Source organism: Panthera leo, chromosome B1, assembly GCF_018350215.1.
Source record: "Panthera leo isolate Ple1 chromosome B1, P.leo_Ple1_pat1.1, whole genome shotgun sequence".
NCBI classification, from domain to species: Eukaryota; Metazoa; Chordata; class Mammalia; order Carnivora; family Felidae; genus Panthera; species Panthera leo.
The window spans coordinates 116,542,255-116,562,016 of NC_056682.1; the positions used below are offsets into that span (position 1 = coordinate 116,542,255).

The window sequence follows — 19,762 nt, forward strand, 5'->3', positions numbered from 1 at the left end:
CTCATCTTTCCCTTCTGCAAGGAATCACTATGATTATTTTACACCTTCTAGAAAGTTCACAAGCAAAGAATCTGCCCCATTTGATTTGTATTTTTTTAAAAATATAATCTATTGTTAAATTGGCTTCCATACAACACCCAGTGCTCATCCCGATAAGTGCCCTCCTCAATGCCCATCACCAATTTTCCCCTCTCCCCCACCCGCTGATTTGTATTTTTTTAAATACATTAAATTCTAGACTTTTATGCTAAAAGATGGTCATTGTGAGGAAATGATTTCATATGGCAGAAGACTAAAAATAACAAACTTCTAACAAATAGTGGCAACCACTGCATAAACTGTGGTACATTTACTTAAAAACATACTATGTAGTCACATTTTAGTGATATTTTAATAATGATATTTGAAACTATTTGTAATAGGGAAAAACATACTGAGTGAAAGCTGGTGACTAAAATCGTTTTTGCATTTTTCAGAATCTGCAGTAAGAAGCACCCTCATGGACAATGATGTTAAGAATATGGGGAGAAAAGCATTTGATGGATGAGTGTGGTAAATTTAGAGTTTATTTTTTTCTTTGACAAATTTTGTTATTGCTGTTACAATTTTGATACAATGGATAAAAATCAAGATACTGAAAGGATATGCTTAACAAGGGTCAGAAGCTAGTATTTCCAGTATAAAATTATGTTGACAATTAAACTAGTTTCATCATTCATTATTTTATTTAACCACAGAATCGTTATTTCTTCTATACATTATTTAAAAATATAACCCTTTCAGGGGCCCCTGTGTGGCTCAGTTGGTTAAGCTTCCGACTCTTGATTTTGGCTCAGGTCATGATCTCACGGTTGGTGAGTTCAAGCCCAATGTCAGGCTCTGCTGGGCTCTGCAGCTGGGCTCTGCCCCTCCCCCACTCAGGTTGTCTTGGTCTCTTTCAAAATAAATAAATAAACTTTAAAGAAATTTATAACCCTTTTATAAAAGTTAAAACTGTACTGTGGTCCTACTTTACTTTTTTAAAGATTCTTAGAAGTTTAGTTCAAAGACCAAAAAAAAAAAAAAAAATCTGTGCCACATATGTGACCTGAATGAATGCTTATAAATTCAAAGGGAAGCGGTAAGACTCAGCTAACTGAATTGCATAGTTTTCCAATGTTTCCCTTTATCTGCTATTCAGATTTTTACCTGGCATGATGGCAGCATGTGAGCAAGGACAATGCCAACATGGCCCTGGAGAAGGCAGAAAAAGAAACAAGTTAACTCGGGTCCTTAATGCTTTCTTCTCATTCTGAGACAGCAGTCTTGCCAAATAAAAACATGACTCTGAATGTAATACAGTAAAGTCACATAGTCGGGGGAAGGCTAAAGAGAATAAGAGGAGAGACATAATACCCCGCCGCTGCAGAAATCCACAATTCTGTCACCGGGTTTGGCCTGACTTGTCACCACATAAACAAGGTTGTTTAACTGCTGTTGCTTCCTTAAAGCTCGATCACTGGACATTTTGCCTGGGGAAGACAAGAAGTGAAGACAATGAAATGGTAGGCATTGTGAGAGAGTGAGAAGGCACTCAGAGAATGGATGGCCGGCGTCCAGGAAGAGGGGTGAATATATAAATGAGTTACAAATTCCACATAATCCATGAAGAGAGGACCAGAGACCTGGAACCCAGAAATGAAATCTCTCTATGCATATTTTTACTTTTATTCACATCCAATTTTTCTTTTGATTGTCATTGAAAAAACATCTTCTAGAGAGGAAACAATAAGTGAAATATTAATCGCAGAGTCATACACAAAGTGCTGAGTAAATGTTTACTGGATGAATAAAAGTTAAGAGTCACAGTCCCTTCCCTCTGTCTCTACCAGAGACATATTGCAAAGATTACCTAATTCTAGCTCATTGTTTAAATCTCCTTGGACAAAACAGATTTATAATAAATAAAAACATTCTTACTATTTAATCAGCATGTCCTTGAACTCTTAGTTATTTTGGTGAGGATACTTGGGACATAGGTGTCACATTGTCGGAAATGTATCAATGCTTAGTGTATTTAGAGAGAAATTAGATTTTACCATTTCAGCTTTGAAGCTTCCTTTCCTTATGAGTCAGACACAGAAATCTAATGCAATAGAGATTAAAGATAGGGCATTTCCAAGTATGAAATGCCTTGGGCCTAACAGCATGAAAATATCTTAACTTTCCTTCAAAGCTACTAGTTAAGTCCATGAAAATAACTTCAGAAGAATGAATGAAATTATTTGTTTTTACATGTTTCAAATGCACTTTTTGTAAGAGCAAGATTAAGAAAATATAGAGAGCAGATTTCATTGATATAGATAAAAGGAAAAACCCAGATAATCTTTTGGCTTGATCAAAAGTTATTTACAGATACCAAGGTTTCCCTGCTCCATTTTCACAGAAAAATAGCCTGGCTTTTTTTCCTTTTATTCTCTTTTCTGTTTTCCTTCTTTCTTATGTTACTAAAATAAAAATACTGGAAAATCTTTATTCTAGGAAAAAAAAAATATGTGAAAAAATATGAGAGAAAAGATCCATAATCTAATAATTCAGAGCAAATATCTTTGTATACACATACTTCCAGGTGTATCTAGAAATTCATAATGTTGAAGATAGTATATAAAACATTATAACTCTTTCCATGTCAGTGCATTTATTTCTGTACCATAAGTATTAATGGCTGCATAGTATTTCATTGACTATATATGCCATATTTATATAACCAATCTCCTATTGTAATAATGTGATCATTGTCATACAGCTAAATCACTGTACACATTCTTAATTATTTAGTGTGCCCTAATGTGAATTTCAAACATAAAGGGCCTTTAAACGAATAGTCTGATGATTTCATTTGTGAAGACAGTTTCATGTAGCTTTATTTTCATTTTTCTCTAATAATATAATTGTGAAAAATTTAAACAAAATATGTGAAAGCTCCTGTCAGCCTATCCTTCCTGGATAACCACCCCTAAAAGATTATGACAATTTTCAACACAGCAAAGTTGAAAGAATCTTACAGTGACTGCCTTTATAACCTCCACTTAGATTCTACCATTAACAACTTACTATATTTGGTTTATCACACTCTTTTTTAAAAAATTTTTAAAAGTTTATTTATTTTGAGAGACAGTGTGTGAGCAGGGGAGGGGCAGAGAGAGAGAAAGAGAGAGAGAGAGAGAGAGAGAGAGAGAGAGAGAGAGAAAGAGAGAATCCCAAGCAGGGTCCACACTGTTAGTGCAGAGCCTGTTGAGAGGCTTGAACTCACAAACTGCAAGATCATGACGGATCTGAAATCAAGAATCCAACACCTAACCGACTGAACCACCCAGGTGCCCCTGGTTTATCACACTTCTATTCATCTATCCATCCATTCATAAATCCACTTAATTTTTTTTAAGGTTTATTTATTTTTGACAGAGAGAGAGACAGCGCATGAGTGGGAGAGGGGCAGAGAAAGAGGGAGACACAGAATCCAAAGCAGGCTCCAGGCTCTGAGCTGTCAGCACAGAGCCTGACATGGAGCTTGAACTCACAGACTGCGAGATAATGACCTGAGCCGAAGTCGGACGGTCAACCAACTAAGCCACCCAGGCGCTCCAATCCACCTAATTTTTTTTTTTCCAACGTTTTTTATTTATTTTTGGGACAGAGAGAGACAGAGCATGAACGGGGGAGGGGCAGAGAGAGAGAGGGAGACACAGAATCGGAAACAGCCTCCAGGCTCCGAGCCATCAGCCCAGAGCCTGACGCGGGGCTCGAACTCACGGACCGCGAGATCGTGACCTGGCTGAAGTCGGACGCTTAACCGACTGCGCCACCCAGGCGCCCCCACCTAATTTTTTTTAAGTAGGTTCCACATCCAGTGTGGAGCACAACATGGGGTCTGAACCCATGATCCTGAGATCAAGACCCGAGCTGAGATCAAGAGTTAGACATTCAACCAACTGAGGCACCCAGGCACCTCTCCACCTAATTTCTTTTAGCAATGCAGTTCTAATTTGGAAGAGGGAGAGCAACAAGAGGAAGCAGGGGAGTTAGAGGGCAAAAAGGGAAAAATATTTCTGAGCCCTGTGGGAAAGCTAGTCACAAATGCTACCTTTTGAGGAAACCACCAAGAGGCAAGAAATGAGCACAAACATTTTAGTCTCAGCTTTGTGGATTTCTTAACATTTCTTAGCCAAAGGATTTTTCGTAAAGTCAAAAGAAATTACCTTTGTTAAGAACAAGGAAAAAAAAACATTTATTTAATGGAATAACTAATTAACATCCAGTTTGGTACCATTATTTGTACTAGATGTTTAGAATTATCTAACTTTCCTAGGTTTGTTTCAAAAGCAAATGTTGATGAAGATCTGTTTTTCTTGCTGAGATTCCATCTTTGCATATAAAGAATTCATGCTGAAATGAAGTTTGAAGGCAAAGGGGTAATTTTCAGGGTTGTGTTTAAATAGACACTATTAGGGAGCCAGGGTGCCTCAGTCAAGCATCAGACTCTTGATTTCGACTCAGGTCACAGTCTCAAGTTTCATGGGTTTGAGTCCCACATTGGGGTCTGTACTGACAGTGTGGAGCCTGCTTTGGATTCTCTCTTTCCCTCTCTCTCTGCCCCCCCCCCCCAATAAATAAATATTAAATAAATAAATAGGCACTATTAAGCTGCACATACTCTCACAGATTGAGTTAAAAACACAGTAGCATAATGCCCAGATGCTTTATGGAAAAGCCACCTCTAACAAAGCATTCCTCCTCCCCATTCCAGTTTTGAAGCTCCTGGAAACACGAACAGGGTCTCAAATACATTGAACGAGGTTAGAAAGTGGTATTTTGAGACATGGCATTAATTTAAAAATCAAATCCCACTTTCTATTTTTAGCTAACATTCTTCTGCCTAAGACACCATTTATAAGCATAAATTTACAATCTATTTTTAGTTTGACTAAAAATGCTGGTTCTTTAAGTGTCATCACTGAAAAAGAAACTCAAGAATCAAATGATCAGGTGTTTTAATACACATGATGTCATTTGTTCTGTGATGTAATTCTCCCACAGTGAAAGTCAAGTCTTTTCCTTGTCTAATTCAAGTTAGGAGGAACCTGATTATTTAGACAACTTCAGTGTTGTTTGCAGTGCCCAAAAAGAAAATACAAAGATAAAAGAGTCAATTTTTAAGTGAAGGAAGAGCTTTATTGGAACACCAGTCCAAAGCATCAAATAAGGAAAATAAAATTTAAAACAATATCCTAGATAGGAAATGTGCACATTTGTAGCCAGGATACCTGCTCAGTCTAAAATTATGCTCAAGATCATGCTGTTCTTGATTTTTTATTTCTTAGTCCAAAGCAACAAAGCATCTTAAATGTCATGACTTCCTGGTAAAAGGAAAGCAGTTGGGCGCCTGGATACACGTTTGACTTCTTTACTAAAGATTCATTTGCTGCTTTGTTTTCAAAGTATTTTCTTTGAGCTAGAGCATACCAACCACATTCTATAAGTTTTTTAAAAATTTATCATTAAATATGAAGACAAAAAAGGCTAAAACTAATGATGTAGATAATTTTTAAAAACATGCTTTTTGTTTGGAAAGTTATAAAATCAAAAGAGCAAATTTCTTTAACAGTCATGGATGTAGAAGAGCTATTCTATTCTAGAGAAGGCACAAGACAACCGAATAGACAAAGTGGCACTGACAGGACCTCTGGTCAGAGGAAAGGGGCAACCGCAAATTTTGCTGTTTTTGGGAGGCTTTAAGACAAGCTGATGCATGGTCACTTATGTTGTACAGGGCCCTAGACAGTGAAACCCAGGTCCTAGCCCCAGGGTAGCCTATGGTTTTCATGCTTGGAATAGTCACTTAGGCACCTACTATGCTCAGCACCTGTCTGTATGCTGAGGACATATCTCAGAGTGACTAAGACATAGTCCCTGTCCTTAGGGAACAGTATCTAAAAAGAAGGGATAGGTGTTCATTATGTGCAAATATATGTGCACTGAAAATAAAGGACTATAAAAAGGACTATATAAAGGAAAATAAATGTATGTGCATTGAAAATAATTGAGACTTCACAGAGGGACTTACAGACACTTGGGGCATTTCAGCTGAGTCTTTAAGGAGGAACAGAAACTCACCAGATAGGATGGCAAGGAAAGCATGCTAAGAATGATATGGCATATTTAGGGGAAAACCTCAATTAGCTCATGCGCTTAAAAATGAGGATCAATGAAAAAGTGGCAGAACGTAAGTAGATCTGAAATTACAGGCAGGACCAGATGGGAAAGAGCATTGCTTGTTATTTTGCCTGTCTGTGCTGTAGAGAAAACATGGCCTCACTTTAATATTTAATGTGCTTAGAGCTCCTTAGAGACAAGTTCTACTCGAATAGACAGCACTGCTATTTTTACATTGTTATATATTAAAGATGGTCTCTTATAATGCTAGCCTGCATCATTTTTATTCAGGATAGAGTATACCCTCAAATCAGATCGTATTATTAATAAAATTCTCTGAAGCATTCAACCTCAACTAATGCTAGTTGTCATTAAGTAACTTAATTAAGAAAATGAAATAGAATTAACTCATTGAAACTCACTGACTCATTTTGAACCCTGGTGTTCTAGATCAAGAAAGCACTTGGACTCCTTATAGGATTCTCCTTCTCACTCTCCTTCCCAGGCTCCCTTCCCTTGGCATTGCTCTGAAATGTTATGCTCATTAGGTCCTATCTTTTGTGCCATAGCTTGTCATAAAGTATGCTTTTCCTGTGTATATTAACTAAAGTCCCTTCCAAATTTACCCATTAAAATATCTCTTCTTTGCTTAAAATACCTTTAAAGTCACCTCGTTGGCTTAAGAAAAAAAAAATTGACTTCTTGTTAAGAAAATAAGATCTCTAGTGATCTGGGCCCCATTACTTTGCCAAACTCATCTTCTGGAACTTTCTTATATATCCCCCCATATTCCAGCCTTTCTAAACAATGGTGAGTTCCTTGAATTTATCAAGGTCAGTGAGGTGGTGGCTTTAAAAATTTGTTCCCTCTGCTTGAAACCTATTTTCTTGCTTTAGAACCCAGGGACCCTACCAGTTTTCCTTGCTCCTGACAATGTTTACATTTAGTACTTTTGTAATAATTGTTTTTAAAGACAAAGAGAAAATGGAACTTTTTAAAACTCTTTGTTACTACCCAAAAGAACTAATCTTTTATTCTAAAAAGCACTACTATGGTTAACTAGTGAAAAAAAAAATTTATCATACGCTTCTGGGTATTCATCTGAAGAAAATGAGAACACTAACTGAAAAAGATACATGCACCACCCAGAGTGCCTGTGTGGCTCAGCTGGTTAAGTGTCTGACTTCAGTCAGTGTTGATCTGGCGGTTTGTGAGTTCGAGCCTGGTGTCAGGCTCTGTGCTGACAACTCAGAGCCTGGAGTCTGCTTCGGATTCTGTGTCTTCCTCTTTCTCTGCCCCTCCTCCGCTCACACTCTGTGTCTCTCTCTCAAAAATAAATAAACATTAAAAAAAAAAAGATATATGCACCACTATGTTCATTGCAGCTTTATTTATAATAGTCAAGATATGGAAACCACCTAAGTGTCCATCAACAGATGATGGATTAAATGTGGTATATAGACATACAATTGAATATTATTCACTTATCCAAAAGAATGCAGTCTTGCCATTTTGAGACAAAAAGGATGGACCTTGAGGGCATTTGTTAAATGAAATATGTCAGACAAATATCATATGATCTCATTTATATGTGGAATCTAAAGAATAGCTTGGTAGTTGCCAGAGGTGGGGGTGGGAGGAGGCAAAATGCGTGAAGGGGGTCAAAAGGTACAAACTTCCAGCTACAAAATAAATAAGCGTGAGGATGTAATGTATAGCATGGCAACTATACCTAATAATACTGTATTGTATATCTGGAAGTTGCTAATAGAGTAGATCCTAGAAGTTCTCATCACCAGAAAAAAAAATTCTATAACTATGTATGGTTATGGATGTTAACTCGACTTATTGTGGTGATCATTTGACCACGCATACCAATATTGAATCATTATGTTGCACACCTGAAACTAAAATAATGTATGTCAATTATATCTCAAAAATTTTTTTAAATGGTATATAGGCATAATTAATTATATTAACTATCAAAAGAACCATTAGCTAAAATTGCTTCTATTTCTCTGAAGTAGATACAGATGATTTTTCCAGAGTAGATGAACTTGGGTGCAATTTAATGGAAAGAGTGTTAGGAGACTGATAGGCACATAACAGGTGATAAATAAAAGTTTAATGAATTCATTTTGTGTAGAATTAAGACAAGTTAGATTTTAAGGTCACATGCTGACTTCTGCGGGTACTAAGCATGAAAACAAGTTAGCTATCAATGCTATGCTGATATTTGTTGAAATAGTAAAAGAAGTCAACTACAAAACAGTTTTAGATGGGAATGGAAAAGTTTCTGAGAACTTTGGTGAAGGAATAAGAAAGCAGCTATTTAAAGCTATATCAAAAGCTAGACAAAAATTTAAAATGGATTAAATGCCTAAATGTGAGACAGGAAACCATTAAAATACTAAAGGAGAACATGGGCAATAATCTCTTTAACTTTGTCCGGAGCAACTTCTTACTACATATGTCTCCTGAGGCAAGGGAAACACAAGCAAATATAAACTTGAGACTTCATCAAAATAAAAATCTTCTGCACAGTGACAGAAACAATCAAACTAAAAGGCAACCTATGAGATAGGAGAAGTTATTTGCAAATGACATATCTGACACATCCAACATGAATAAACCAATTAAAAAATGGACAGAAGATATGAATAGACATTTTTCCAAAGAAGACATCCAGATGGCCAAGAGACACATGAAAAGATGCTCAATTATCATTCATCATCAAGGAAATACAAACCAAAGGTACAATGAGTATCACCTCACACCTGTCAGAATGGCTAAAATCAAAAACACAAGAAACAGGTGTTAGCAAGGATATGGAGAAAAAGGAACCCTCATACATTGTTGGTAGGAATGCAAACTGATGCAGTGACTGTGGAAAACAGTGTGGAAGTTCCTCAAAAAGTTAAAAATAGAACCACACTGTGCTCCAGCAAAATTGCACTACTGGGTATTTACCCAAAGCATACAAAAATACTAATTCAAAGGACTATATGCACCCTGATGTTTATAGCAGCATTATCTACAAAGCACAAATGTCCATTGACTGATGAATGGATAAAGACGTTGTATATATATATATATGTGTATATATATATACATATATATATACACATATATATATATATACACACACATATATATGTATATGTATGTATATACATATATATATACACGATGGGATATATATTATATATAATATATATAATGGGATATATATGTAATGGAATACTACTCAGACATAAAAAAAAAAAAAAAAGAAATCCTGCCATTTGCAATGATGTGGATGGAGCTAGACAGTATTATGCTAAGTGAAATAAGTCAGAGAAAGACAAACACCATATGATTTCACTCATAGGTGGAATTTAAGAAACAAACGAGCATGGGAAAAAAAGAAAGAGAGGCAAACTAACAGACTTTTAACTGTAGAGAACAAACTGAAGGTTACCAGAGGGGAGGCAAGTGGGGGGGGGGGATGGGTCAAGTAGGTGATGAAGATTAAAAAGTGCACTTGTGATGAGCACCAGGTGTTGTATGTAGGTGCTGAATCACTAAATTGTATACCTGAAACTAGTATTACACTGTATATTAACTAACTGGAATTTAAAGAAAAACTGGAAAGAGCTAGAAAGGCAGGAATGAAATTCCTAAAGAAACTCATGTGTTGGTGCATGAAAATAAGCAGCAACATAAAATTTACACTTTAGCACGATTTTGCTCTAAATTTTGGAGATTACTTACTGGAAACACTAAACATTTAGAAAAGTCCTTTGATTTACATTTTTCAAAGTTAGTTGCAGGCTAGCATCATGAATCCTCTTAGCCATGCTAACCCCACAGTGACAACTTTCTTGCAACAAGGGATACTAATGATCTGATAACCTTCTTCCTCTTTCCCCACCCCAACCCATTCACACACACCACAGTGTAGCCTATGAAGACAACAATCATGCAACAACAGTGTGATGGTTATTTTCACTCTCATAATTTTGTTACACACAGTATTAGAGCATTCAATAATTACTAATTAGAAATTCAAAATGTTAAAAAAGGCCAATTTATTCCTCTCTAAATTGAGGAATAATGACCTCATACATAATCTTAGTCAATCATTGACCAATGAATCACCCAACCAACCGGATCTACATAGAACTAACTGGTCTAGACAATGTTAGGAACACAAAGATGTGTAACATCTGGTTTCTGTCCTTAATAAAGTTGTCTTGGGGCATCTGGGTGGCTTAGTTGGTTAAGCATCTGACTCTTGATTTCAGCTCAGGTCATGATCTCATGGTTTATGAGATGGAGCCCTGAGTCAAGCTCCAAACTGACAGGGTGGAGTCTGTTTGGGGTTCTCTCTCTCCCTCCCACCCCTTCCTGCTCCTCCCCTGCTCATGCTGTCTCTCTCTCTCTAAATAAATAAATAAACGTTAAAAAAAGTTATGTCTTGTTTAATTAATTCAAAGCATTTTATTTGAGCTTAGAAAATATATTGTATTAACCACATTGTACAATATATTTTTAATGAAATTTTAAGCCACAACTTACAAAAATCCATATATATTTCATCAAAGTTTCTAAAATGGTTGGTAACACTTCCTGTTTTTAAGATGCTTTGCAATTTATTAAGCACTTGCATATTTGATATACAATCTAACCTCCAAACTGTCAGGTTGTCAGAGTGGATGACATTTTCCTTATTTTACAAATGAGACACTGAGCCTTAATGAGGTTGCTGAAACTTAGCACTTGCTCAAAGACACACAACTGGTAAGTAGTAAAGCTGGGACTCTAACCAAGAATTTCTATACATCAGGTTCAGTCTTCTTTCCACTATGACTTACTATCTCTTAAACAGATGATTTTGACTAATTGTGGTATCAAAATTTCAGCATTGATACTTTTTTCTATGTGTGAGTTCAAGGAAATGAGGTGCTTTCTAGGAAGAAAATGAGGGATTTCCCTAGTAATTGCACCTTAGGGGAAAAATGTAGTTCTTCAGAATCAGTCATAAAATGCAGTTTATTTCAGATTTTCCTCTAAGTAAAATTTCCAAGAGCAGGCTTACCAGTAAAAAAGATCAATTTAAGTTTTGGACTCAACATTTTGGAATATATCACCAAGACATTATTCGGAGGTCTCATAAGTCACTCTGTTTAATGAATTGACCTTTGAGTGTCACCTCTCCCAGAAAGAGACGATTTCCTTGCCGTGGGACTGTAGCAACCTTTTTGATTTTATAGAAAAGTGACATGGGGAGGTTGAGCAATCAATTTGTTGCAAAATCGGATTATCCACGAGGAAAGAAATGAAAATAGATGTGGGAGATCTTTCATGTTAGGCAGATCTGCAGATGCTGCCTGAACACAGCACGCACCTTTATCCTCCCATATCCAATTTTAGAGCATCTTTAAAAATCTAATAACTAAAAAATACTTAAGCAAGATGCTGGGTTGAGGGAGAAAGTTGGAGAAAATGTAGTCACATTATTTGTCAGGTCAAAACTTGTTTTGTCTATAGAAGGGCTTAAATACAATAAACAGTAGACATTTTATTTTATTTTTTTTTTTTTTTTTTTTTTTTTTTTTTTTTTTGGGACAGAGAGAGACAGAGCATGAACGGGGGAGGGGCAGAGAGAGAGGGAGACACAGAATCGGAAGCAGGCTCCAGGCTCTGAGCCATCAGCCCAGAGCCTGACGCGGGGCTCGAACTCACGGACCGCGAGATCGTGACCTGGCTGAAGTCGGGCACTTAACCGACTGCGCCACCCAGGCGCCCCAACAGTAGACATTTTAAAACCTTCTGATTCCTGCAGTATTTTTCTCGAAGATGCATAAAACATTTTGATTTAAGAATACCAGATCCCAGAGTTAATTGAACATATATATTTTCATTCCATTTAAATGCTATTTACACCACACAAAGGAAACATTACTTTGCCCTGGAATGTAGTTAAAAAAAAAAAAAGCCACAATATCTTCCAAATTGCCCACAAAACCACGCTGAAATGCTTTAGAACAACAACAAAAAAAAACCCATGAACTCTAAAAAAATAGTTTAGGTATTTATTTATTCTCCCTCTTTCAGAGGCCTAAGTTAACAACAGCAAGGTATGTTAATAGTTTTATTAACTTTTTGATATCATTCAAGTAATCCTCAATTTGGCTTCCAGTGTGGTATGTTTCAAAGTATTTAGGTTAAGTGATACTCTAGTATAGCTTCAAGTGTTGAGTGTTAACTTTCCCAGAGTGAAGCAATTTCAAAAAATGGCTTCTTTTGTGTGTAGTATTCGAATTTCTACTATGATCTGACCTACTGATTTTCTTGTTTGATTTGCTCACTATATTTAATTTTGATTAAAAAAATGATGGGCCACCTGGTTGGCTCAGTCGATTAAGCGGCCAACTAAGGCTCAGGTCATGATCTCATGGTTCATGAGTTCGAGCCCCGTGTCAGGCTCTGTGCTGACAGCTCAGAGCCTGGAGCCTCCTTCAGATTCTGTGTCTCCTCCTCTCTCTGCCCCTCCCCTGTTCATGCTCTGTCTCTCTCTGTCTTTCAAAACTGAATAAACATTAAAAAAACAAAAATGGTGAATATATAAGGTGACATAATCCCAAATTCTCTAATAATATTAATGCTATATTGATAAATAGTATTCCCATCAAGAGGTGGTTTCTTTGTCTGTTCCCTTGAATCTGAGCTCTATGATTGCTTGACCAGTGTAATACAGAAACAAAACCGTGTCCATTTCTGGCAGCTTCCACTTTCTGTCTTTTGAGTCATTTGCTCTTGGAACACAGCACCATACTTTAGGAAGTCAAGCCCCCCTCCCCCAGCTGATACTGTGTAAGTAGACAAGCTCTCCCACCAAGCCATACTAAATCCCAGGTCTGTGAATAAAATCAATAATTGTTATTTAAAGGCATTAAGCTTTGAGGTGATTATTTGCGCAGCAATAGATGACCAGAATGACATCCTAACATTGGGCTTTTAAGGATTATCATCATTGAATAGTATTATGAAGGCACCTAACTATATGTGAAATGGCGCTAGGTGTTATGACAATAACCAAAATAAAGAATGGTTCTTATACTGGGGTGCCTGAGTGGCTCAGTTGGTTAAACATCTGACTCTTGATTTTGGCTCAGGTCATGATCTCATAGTGATGATCTCATGATTGTGAGATCAAGCCCCACGTTGGGCTCCACACTGGGCATGGAGCCTGCTTAAGATTCTCTCTCTTCCTCTTCCTCCTCCCTGGCTTGTGCTGTCTCTCAAAAAAAAAAAAAAAAAAAAGGTCATTCTGCCTAAAAGTGAACACTCCAAGGCAGTGGTAGTTATTACAAGTTACATAGGGACCACATAAACTCAAAGAAAGTCTTACATTTCAATCCTACTCTTTTCTGTTTCTGATGGTCTCAAATCTTGTGAGCCTAACTTATACAAATAGAACATTAAAGAATGCTGGGACCTCAACAGTAAGAGAGGATGGAGAGAAAAAGAGCATGGGGACTAACCCAGCAATAGGCATGGGTAGGGACTGGGGAAAGTGGTCCAAATTAGTATTCAAAAGGAACTAAATCTGGACAAGTATTGATATTCACATAGGTCTAGCAACAGTAGTGTTTAGAAGTGGTCTAGCCAGTAGGATTGAGGAAAAGGGAGAAATACAAAAGACTAGGAAGGGGAAGGACATACCATGGGAGACATGTTGGTGGTCAGGCCCTGTCCTCAATCACAAGAGATGACAGATCTAAAAGAGCAAAGCCACACTGAAACTGAGTCATATGGGAGACCTGAGTTTACTGATGCACAGATATAATAGTTCAGGGCTTCGGTAGGGCAGTGGAAAGCAGGAACTGACATTTTTTCCTAAACTGGAATTTTGAATCTCCCTCTTTTTTTCTGAAATTTTTTCACGATAATCTCTACAGAGTAGTTTATTAATTTAGCACATATTTTTAAAACACTTACCAAGGTGTTAGGACCTTAGACAATGGAGAACAAGGGAGACTCTTAGATTCCAGTGAAAGGAGTTTGACAAAAATTAAATCAAGTGATAAATGATGTGGAGAAAATTAAAATCATATATGGTTGAAATTAACTTGGTGAATATTTAGATTAGTTAGTCCAGAAAAGCTTCATTTAGCAGTTAACAAAACTCAGATCAAAATGAAAAGCAGCAGCCATGGGAAATAAAAGAAAAAGCATTCCGTAAGGGAACTGTTTAAGCAGACTTCAGGTGGAGAGGAGGTAGGGATGTTTGAGAAAGATAATTACAATTATATATATTTATTCTCATCGTGTGTGTGTGTGTGTGTGTGTGTGTGTGTGTGTGTGTGTGTAGTCACTGAATGGATGTTCTCTTTTTTTTTTCAATATAATTTATTGTCAAATTGGCTAACATACAGTGTATACAGTGTGCTCTTGGTTTTGGGGGTAGATTCCCATGATTCTTTGGTTACATACAATACCCAGTGCTCATCCCAACAAGTGCCCTCCTCAATGCCCATCACCCATTTTCCCCTCTCCCCCACTCCTCCATCCACCCTCAGTTTGTTCCCTGTATTTAATAGTCTCTTATGGTTTTCCTCCCTCCCTCTCTGTTTGTACTATTTTCCCCCCTCCCTTCCCCCATGGTCTACTGTTAAGTTTCATATGATATCTGTCCTTCTCTGACTGACTTATTTCACTCAGCATAATACCTTCCAGTTCCATCCACGTTGCTGTAGATGGCATGATTTCATTCCTGCTCATTGCCAAGTAGTACTGAATGGATATTCTTATTTGCTGTTTTTAGCACTACCGAATGATTACAGTGTGCTAAGCATGTTTTTATTTACTATTTCAATCCTTTGTCACGATGTTGGTGCTGTTACTATGATGTCAGATGAATAAATTTGAACTAAAATAATAAAGTAACTTGCTTTGGTCACATAGCATACTGGAGCCAGGGTTTGAATTTTGCTAAGTCTCCCTCCAGGGCCTTTCTATCTATTACTGATAGTAAAATAGTTTTGAACAGGACCCAAATATATAGGATTACCAATTTGTCTGTTAAATATTAATACGGTTTATTGTCTGTTTTAGAGAAATAAATAGAAAGTTTTCTACATCACTATGTATGTAGAACATACTGTCTCCCCCATGTGGTATAGATACGCTTCATCTGTATTTCTGACACCAGAGAAATTCTCACCATCATTGAACATCATTCTTTTGTATTTTGGTAATATACTTAATTCTAATCTCAAAATCAGCATGAAAGTCATGCTAAAGTCAAATTTTCAGAAAAATGTCAAACAGTAGGAGTGCTGGACTTGAAGCATGTGTATAAATGGCTTTGATTTAGTAAAGAAAAAAATTATGCAGGACTTATCTTGGTGGTTATAGAACATTCAAGGCAAGTGTTGTGAGAGAGAGAGAGAGAGAGAAGAGAGAAGTTACATCTTTCTAAAAAGAAAAGTTCACCTATCCCAAATTCAAATTTACTTCCAGGTTCTTCTGCTCTGAGTTTCTGAAAATTGTTTCTAATGGTTATCTGAATCTTGGAAGTATTCCTTGACCAAGTAAATGTCAAGAGGGCTGTGATTATTTTGGCTTTTTGTTTGTTTGGTTGGTTGGTTTTGTGCATATACAATTGTGCATACACAATTGTGAAACTATAGTTTCCGATCAGCTATTGACCATTACTTTTGCACCTAAAAGTCTAAGCTGTGAAGACATAGAAGTATTAACATTTATTAAACTTTTGTTGTGGAACACTAGTATGTCAAGATATTAAGAGATATTGGGAGGGAGAAAAAGTGGCTTCCACCATCAGGTACTCTTAGGAAATTCATACATTATGCAATTTTTTGGAGAATCACAATGCCCACTGGCATAATAAAGGCTCTAAGGAGTCTCAGTGTAAAAAACAGTTTTTCCCCAAACCATCTGACAACAAATCATCTGTTTTTACTATCTTTTTTTAAAATTCTTTTTTTAATGTTTTTATTTATTTTTGAAGGAGAGAGAGAGACAGAGCATGAGCGTGAGAGGAGCAGAGAGAGAGGGAGACACAGAATCAGAATCTAAGCTGTCAGCACAGAGCCCGATGTGGGCTCGAACCCACAAACTGTAAGATCATGACCTGAGCGGAAGCCGGACACTCAACCGACTGAGCCACCCAGGCGCCCCGGTTTTTACTATCTAATTCTCCTTAGGAACTATTTTAGGAACCCACTTCAGAGAATACTGTTTTATCCCTCCTCTGATTAGAAATGATTACTCATCCTTCAAATTCAGTTCTACTGAATGCAGTGAGTCAACAAAGACACAAATCAGACTCTTCAGACTATAAAACCTCCTATCTCAGGACAACTGTATCTCTAGGAACCTCCAGAAATTGCACAGCATAACCACAAAACCCAGTCACATGCTAGTTAGGCACAAGTGACTGAGTCATCAATAAAAAGGAACAAAAGGCACCAAAAACATTTTTCTTGAACATGAGAGTCATACAAGCTAGGCTTAAAAGCTTGAAGACATTAGCCTTCATAATATTTCTTCTCAAATATTAATTTAGACAAGAAAGTGATGTAACATATTTAATGTAAACTTTTGAAATACTCTGATAGTGTTGATCACAGTTAAAATAGGTGCATTGTTTAATTATACGCACTGAAATAGCTAAATGTTTATGCAAACTTGAGAATGAGGCTTAAAATTTAACATTTCTAGATACTCAATACAAACATCAAAATGTCCTCCCTAATGAATAGCCCTAAAATCTATCATCTGATGTTCAAGGTACAGACATGGTAGCATGAGAACATTTATGAGTAACACCTATATAGCTGCATATACACACAACGGGCATGCAATATCCTTATTCTCTAAAAGAAGATGCATATCTTGATCACTTCCAAGAACTGCTAAAATCACATTTGAAGTCTTAGGTATTTCTGCATTATTTAAATACCACATTAGGATACACAGAAAAAAAAAACATATAGAACAATAACAACAACAATAACAACAACAATAAAACACGAGGAGATGGTGGTTCATCAAAAATTTTCCATCAATTTCCATTAGTCTACTCTAATCTTATAACACGTGATTAGTTTTTACTTTCAAGTTAATAAAAGAAGCCAGACCTTTCTCCCTTCATGAACTAATAGAAAACAGGTAGACTCCTAGAGAATTATGCAGAACATTAAAATAAACACTGTTGTACTGATGGGCTTTAAAATCCATAAATGAGTGATCTAGTAAAAGACTTTGTACTTTCACTTATTATAAAAACAAACAGTAATAGGCTAACATATGAGAACTTTAGTTGCCTTTTAAGGAATCATATCCAAACACTGAGAGAAAATATACCACAATTAGTAATTACAAAGAGCAAAATTATAAATAACCAATTAATTTATACAATTCACACAAACATAATTTCTTTGCTAAGGTAGACTTTAAAACATTGCAAACAATGTTTTGAAAGGAAAAAAGAGCAGTTGTAAAACTAAAACTTTCACTGAAGGTGAGGGAAAAACCCATTTTCTCTCTATCAATAATAGAAGAGTAAAAGGAATTCTAACAGCCAACTAACAAATATTTATTATGTGCCTACTGTGTGCTAAGCATTGCTCTGAGGGTTGGGGACATAGCAGTCCCTGTTTCCATGGAACACACATTCCAATGGTGGGTAGACAGATGATATACACAAAGCAAAAAAGCATATACTACATCAGGAGTTAAGAGGAAAAGTAAACAGAGGAGGGGGACAAAGAGTGGAGGAGAGACTTAGTTTAGATGGAAAAATATGAAAGGGCCTCACCGATAGGGTGATATTTGAGATCTGAATGAAGTGATGAAGTATATGAATTATCTGAAGGAAGAGTTTTCCAGACAAGGGGGATAACAAATAGGAGGCTGACAGAGGAGAAGATGAAACAAGTAGCCAAGGGCCAAAATATATAAAGCTTTATAATCTATGTACGAATTTTGGATTTTATTTTGAATTAGATGGATTTTGTGACATTATTTGACTTTTTGAAAGGATTTCTATAGGCAAGGAAGGGTAGAAGCAGGGAGTCTGACTAGGTTACTATGGAAAAATAGTCAAGGCCAGTTATGATAGTTGCTGAGACTAAGGATAGAGTAATGGACATGGGGAAATGTGGTTAGGTTAGGTTATATATTTTAAAGATATGGATGACAGAATTTGCTAATGAATTGGATGAAGAGGATAAAAGAAAGAGTCAAGTATGACTCCAGAATTTTGGGCCTGAGCAACTAGAATAATCATACTGCCATGCTGTGTTGTAGTAGAGGTATGAAGACTAAATCCTGAGGTTTTTTTATTCATGTCTAAAGGTTTGGAAGCTAAATAAGAACCAGAAAAGAAGATTGACAAGGAGTCATTCTAGTGGCTTCTCAGAGGCCAATTAAAGAAAGTATTTCAAGGAGAAGGGAATGATTAACTTTGTCAAATGCAGTTGATATGAAAGGAAAATAAGGATTGAGACTTCTTCCTTATATTTGGTCAATGGAAGTCCTTGCGACCTTGGCAATAGCAGTTTTGCTGAAGTGGTGGGGCAGAAGACTGATTTTTGTGGGTTCAAGAGAGAAGGACAACTAAGAAGTGGATAAGGCATAACAGAAATTCAAAAATCACCATTTTACCATGACCACAGTGATAACTGATTTGGGTAAGAATCATCAATGGACACTAAAACCATTGGCAAAAAACTACTGGGGAACAAGACAGCTCAAAGTAGCTTCCCAGAGATTATTTACTATTACAAAGGGAAGCCAGGATCTTTACAATGGAGAAATGTAAGAGAACCCATTTTTACCAAGTGATCAAACTTATCATAAATAATGTGTCAAACTGTTATGTGCTTGCTGTTGTGGTGCACTCAGAGAGATATAACATCAACTCTGTGATACACCTGCCAAAAATGTTTGGGAGTCATTATATTGTACACTTGCCAATGGTTTAGCTTCCATCTGAAGGAGGTAATAGATAAATCCAAATTGAGGATATGCCACAATATAACTGGCCTAGATTCTTCAAAAAGGAAAAAGTCAATGTCATACAAAACAAGAAGAATTAAACATTTTTTTAATGTTCATTTATTTTTGAGAGAGAGACAGAGCATGAGTGGGGGAGGGTCAGAGAGAGAGGGAGACACAGAATCTGAAGCAGGCTCCAAGCTCTGAGATGTCAGCACAGAGCCCGAAGTGGGGCTTGGACCCACAAACCGTGAGATCATGACCTGAGCTCAAGTCGGATGCTTAACTGACTGAGCCACCCATGTGCCCCAAAACAAGAAAAATTTTAAAGGCCAGTGTTCTAGGTTAAAGAACACTAAAGATAACGTGACAACTAAAAGCAATGTATAATCCTTGATTAGAAACTGGATATTAGAGAATGAGAGCGTTATTGAACAATCAGTAGTATTTAAATATGGTCAGTAAATTTGCTGATTGTATTGTATTAATGCTAAATTTCCTGTGTGTAATTATTGGATGGTGGTTATGTAAGAGAATGCTCTTGTAGGAGATACAT

General features: G+C 36.6%; 1 protein-coding gene across 4 annotated transcripts in view; it reads right to left on the reverse strand.

Moving 5' to 3' along the window:
• GSTCD (glutathione S-transferase C-terminal domain containing) overlaps positions 1-19,762 on the reverse strand; it is a 130,125-nt gene that overhangs the window by 27,077 nt on the left and 83,286 nt on the right. For all 4 annotated transcript variants that reach the window (XM_042935771.1, XM_042935768.1, XM_042935769.1 and 1 more), the window contains 2 exons: positions 1,396-1,511; positions 1,189-1,233 (listed from right to left, as the gene is read on the reverse strand). In XM_042935771.1, coding sequence (XP_042791705.1) covers positions 1,189-1,233; positions 1,396-1,511 — 161 coding nt within the window. The remainder of the gene's footprint in view (positions 1-1,188; positions 1,234-1,395; positions 1,512-19,762) is intronic.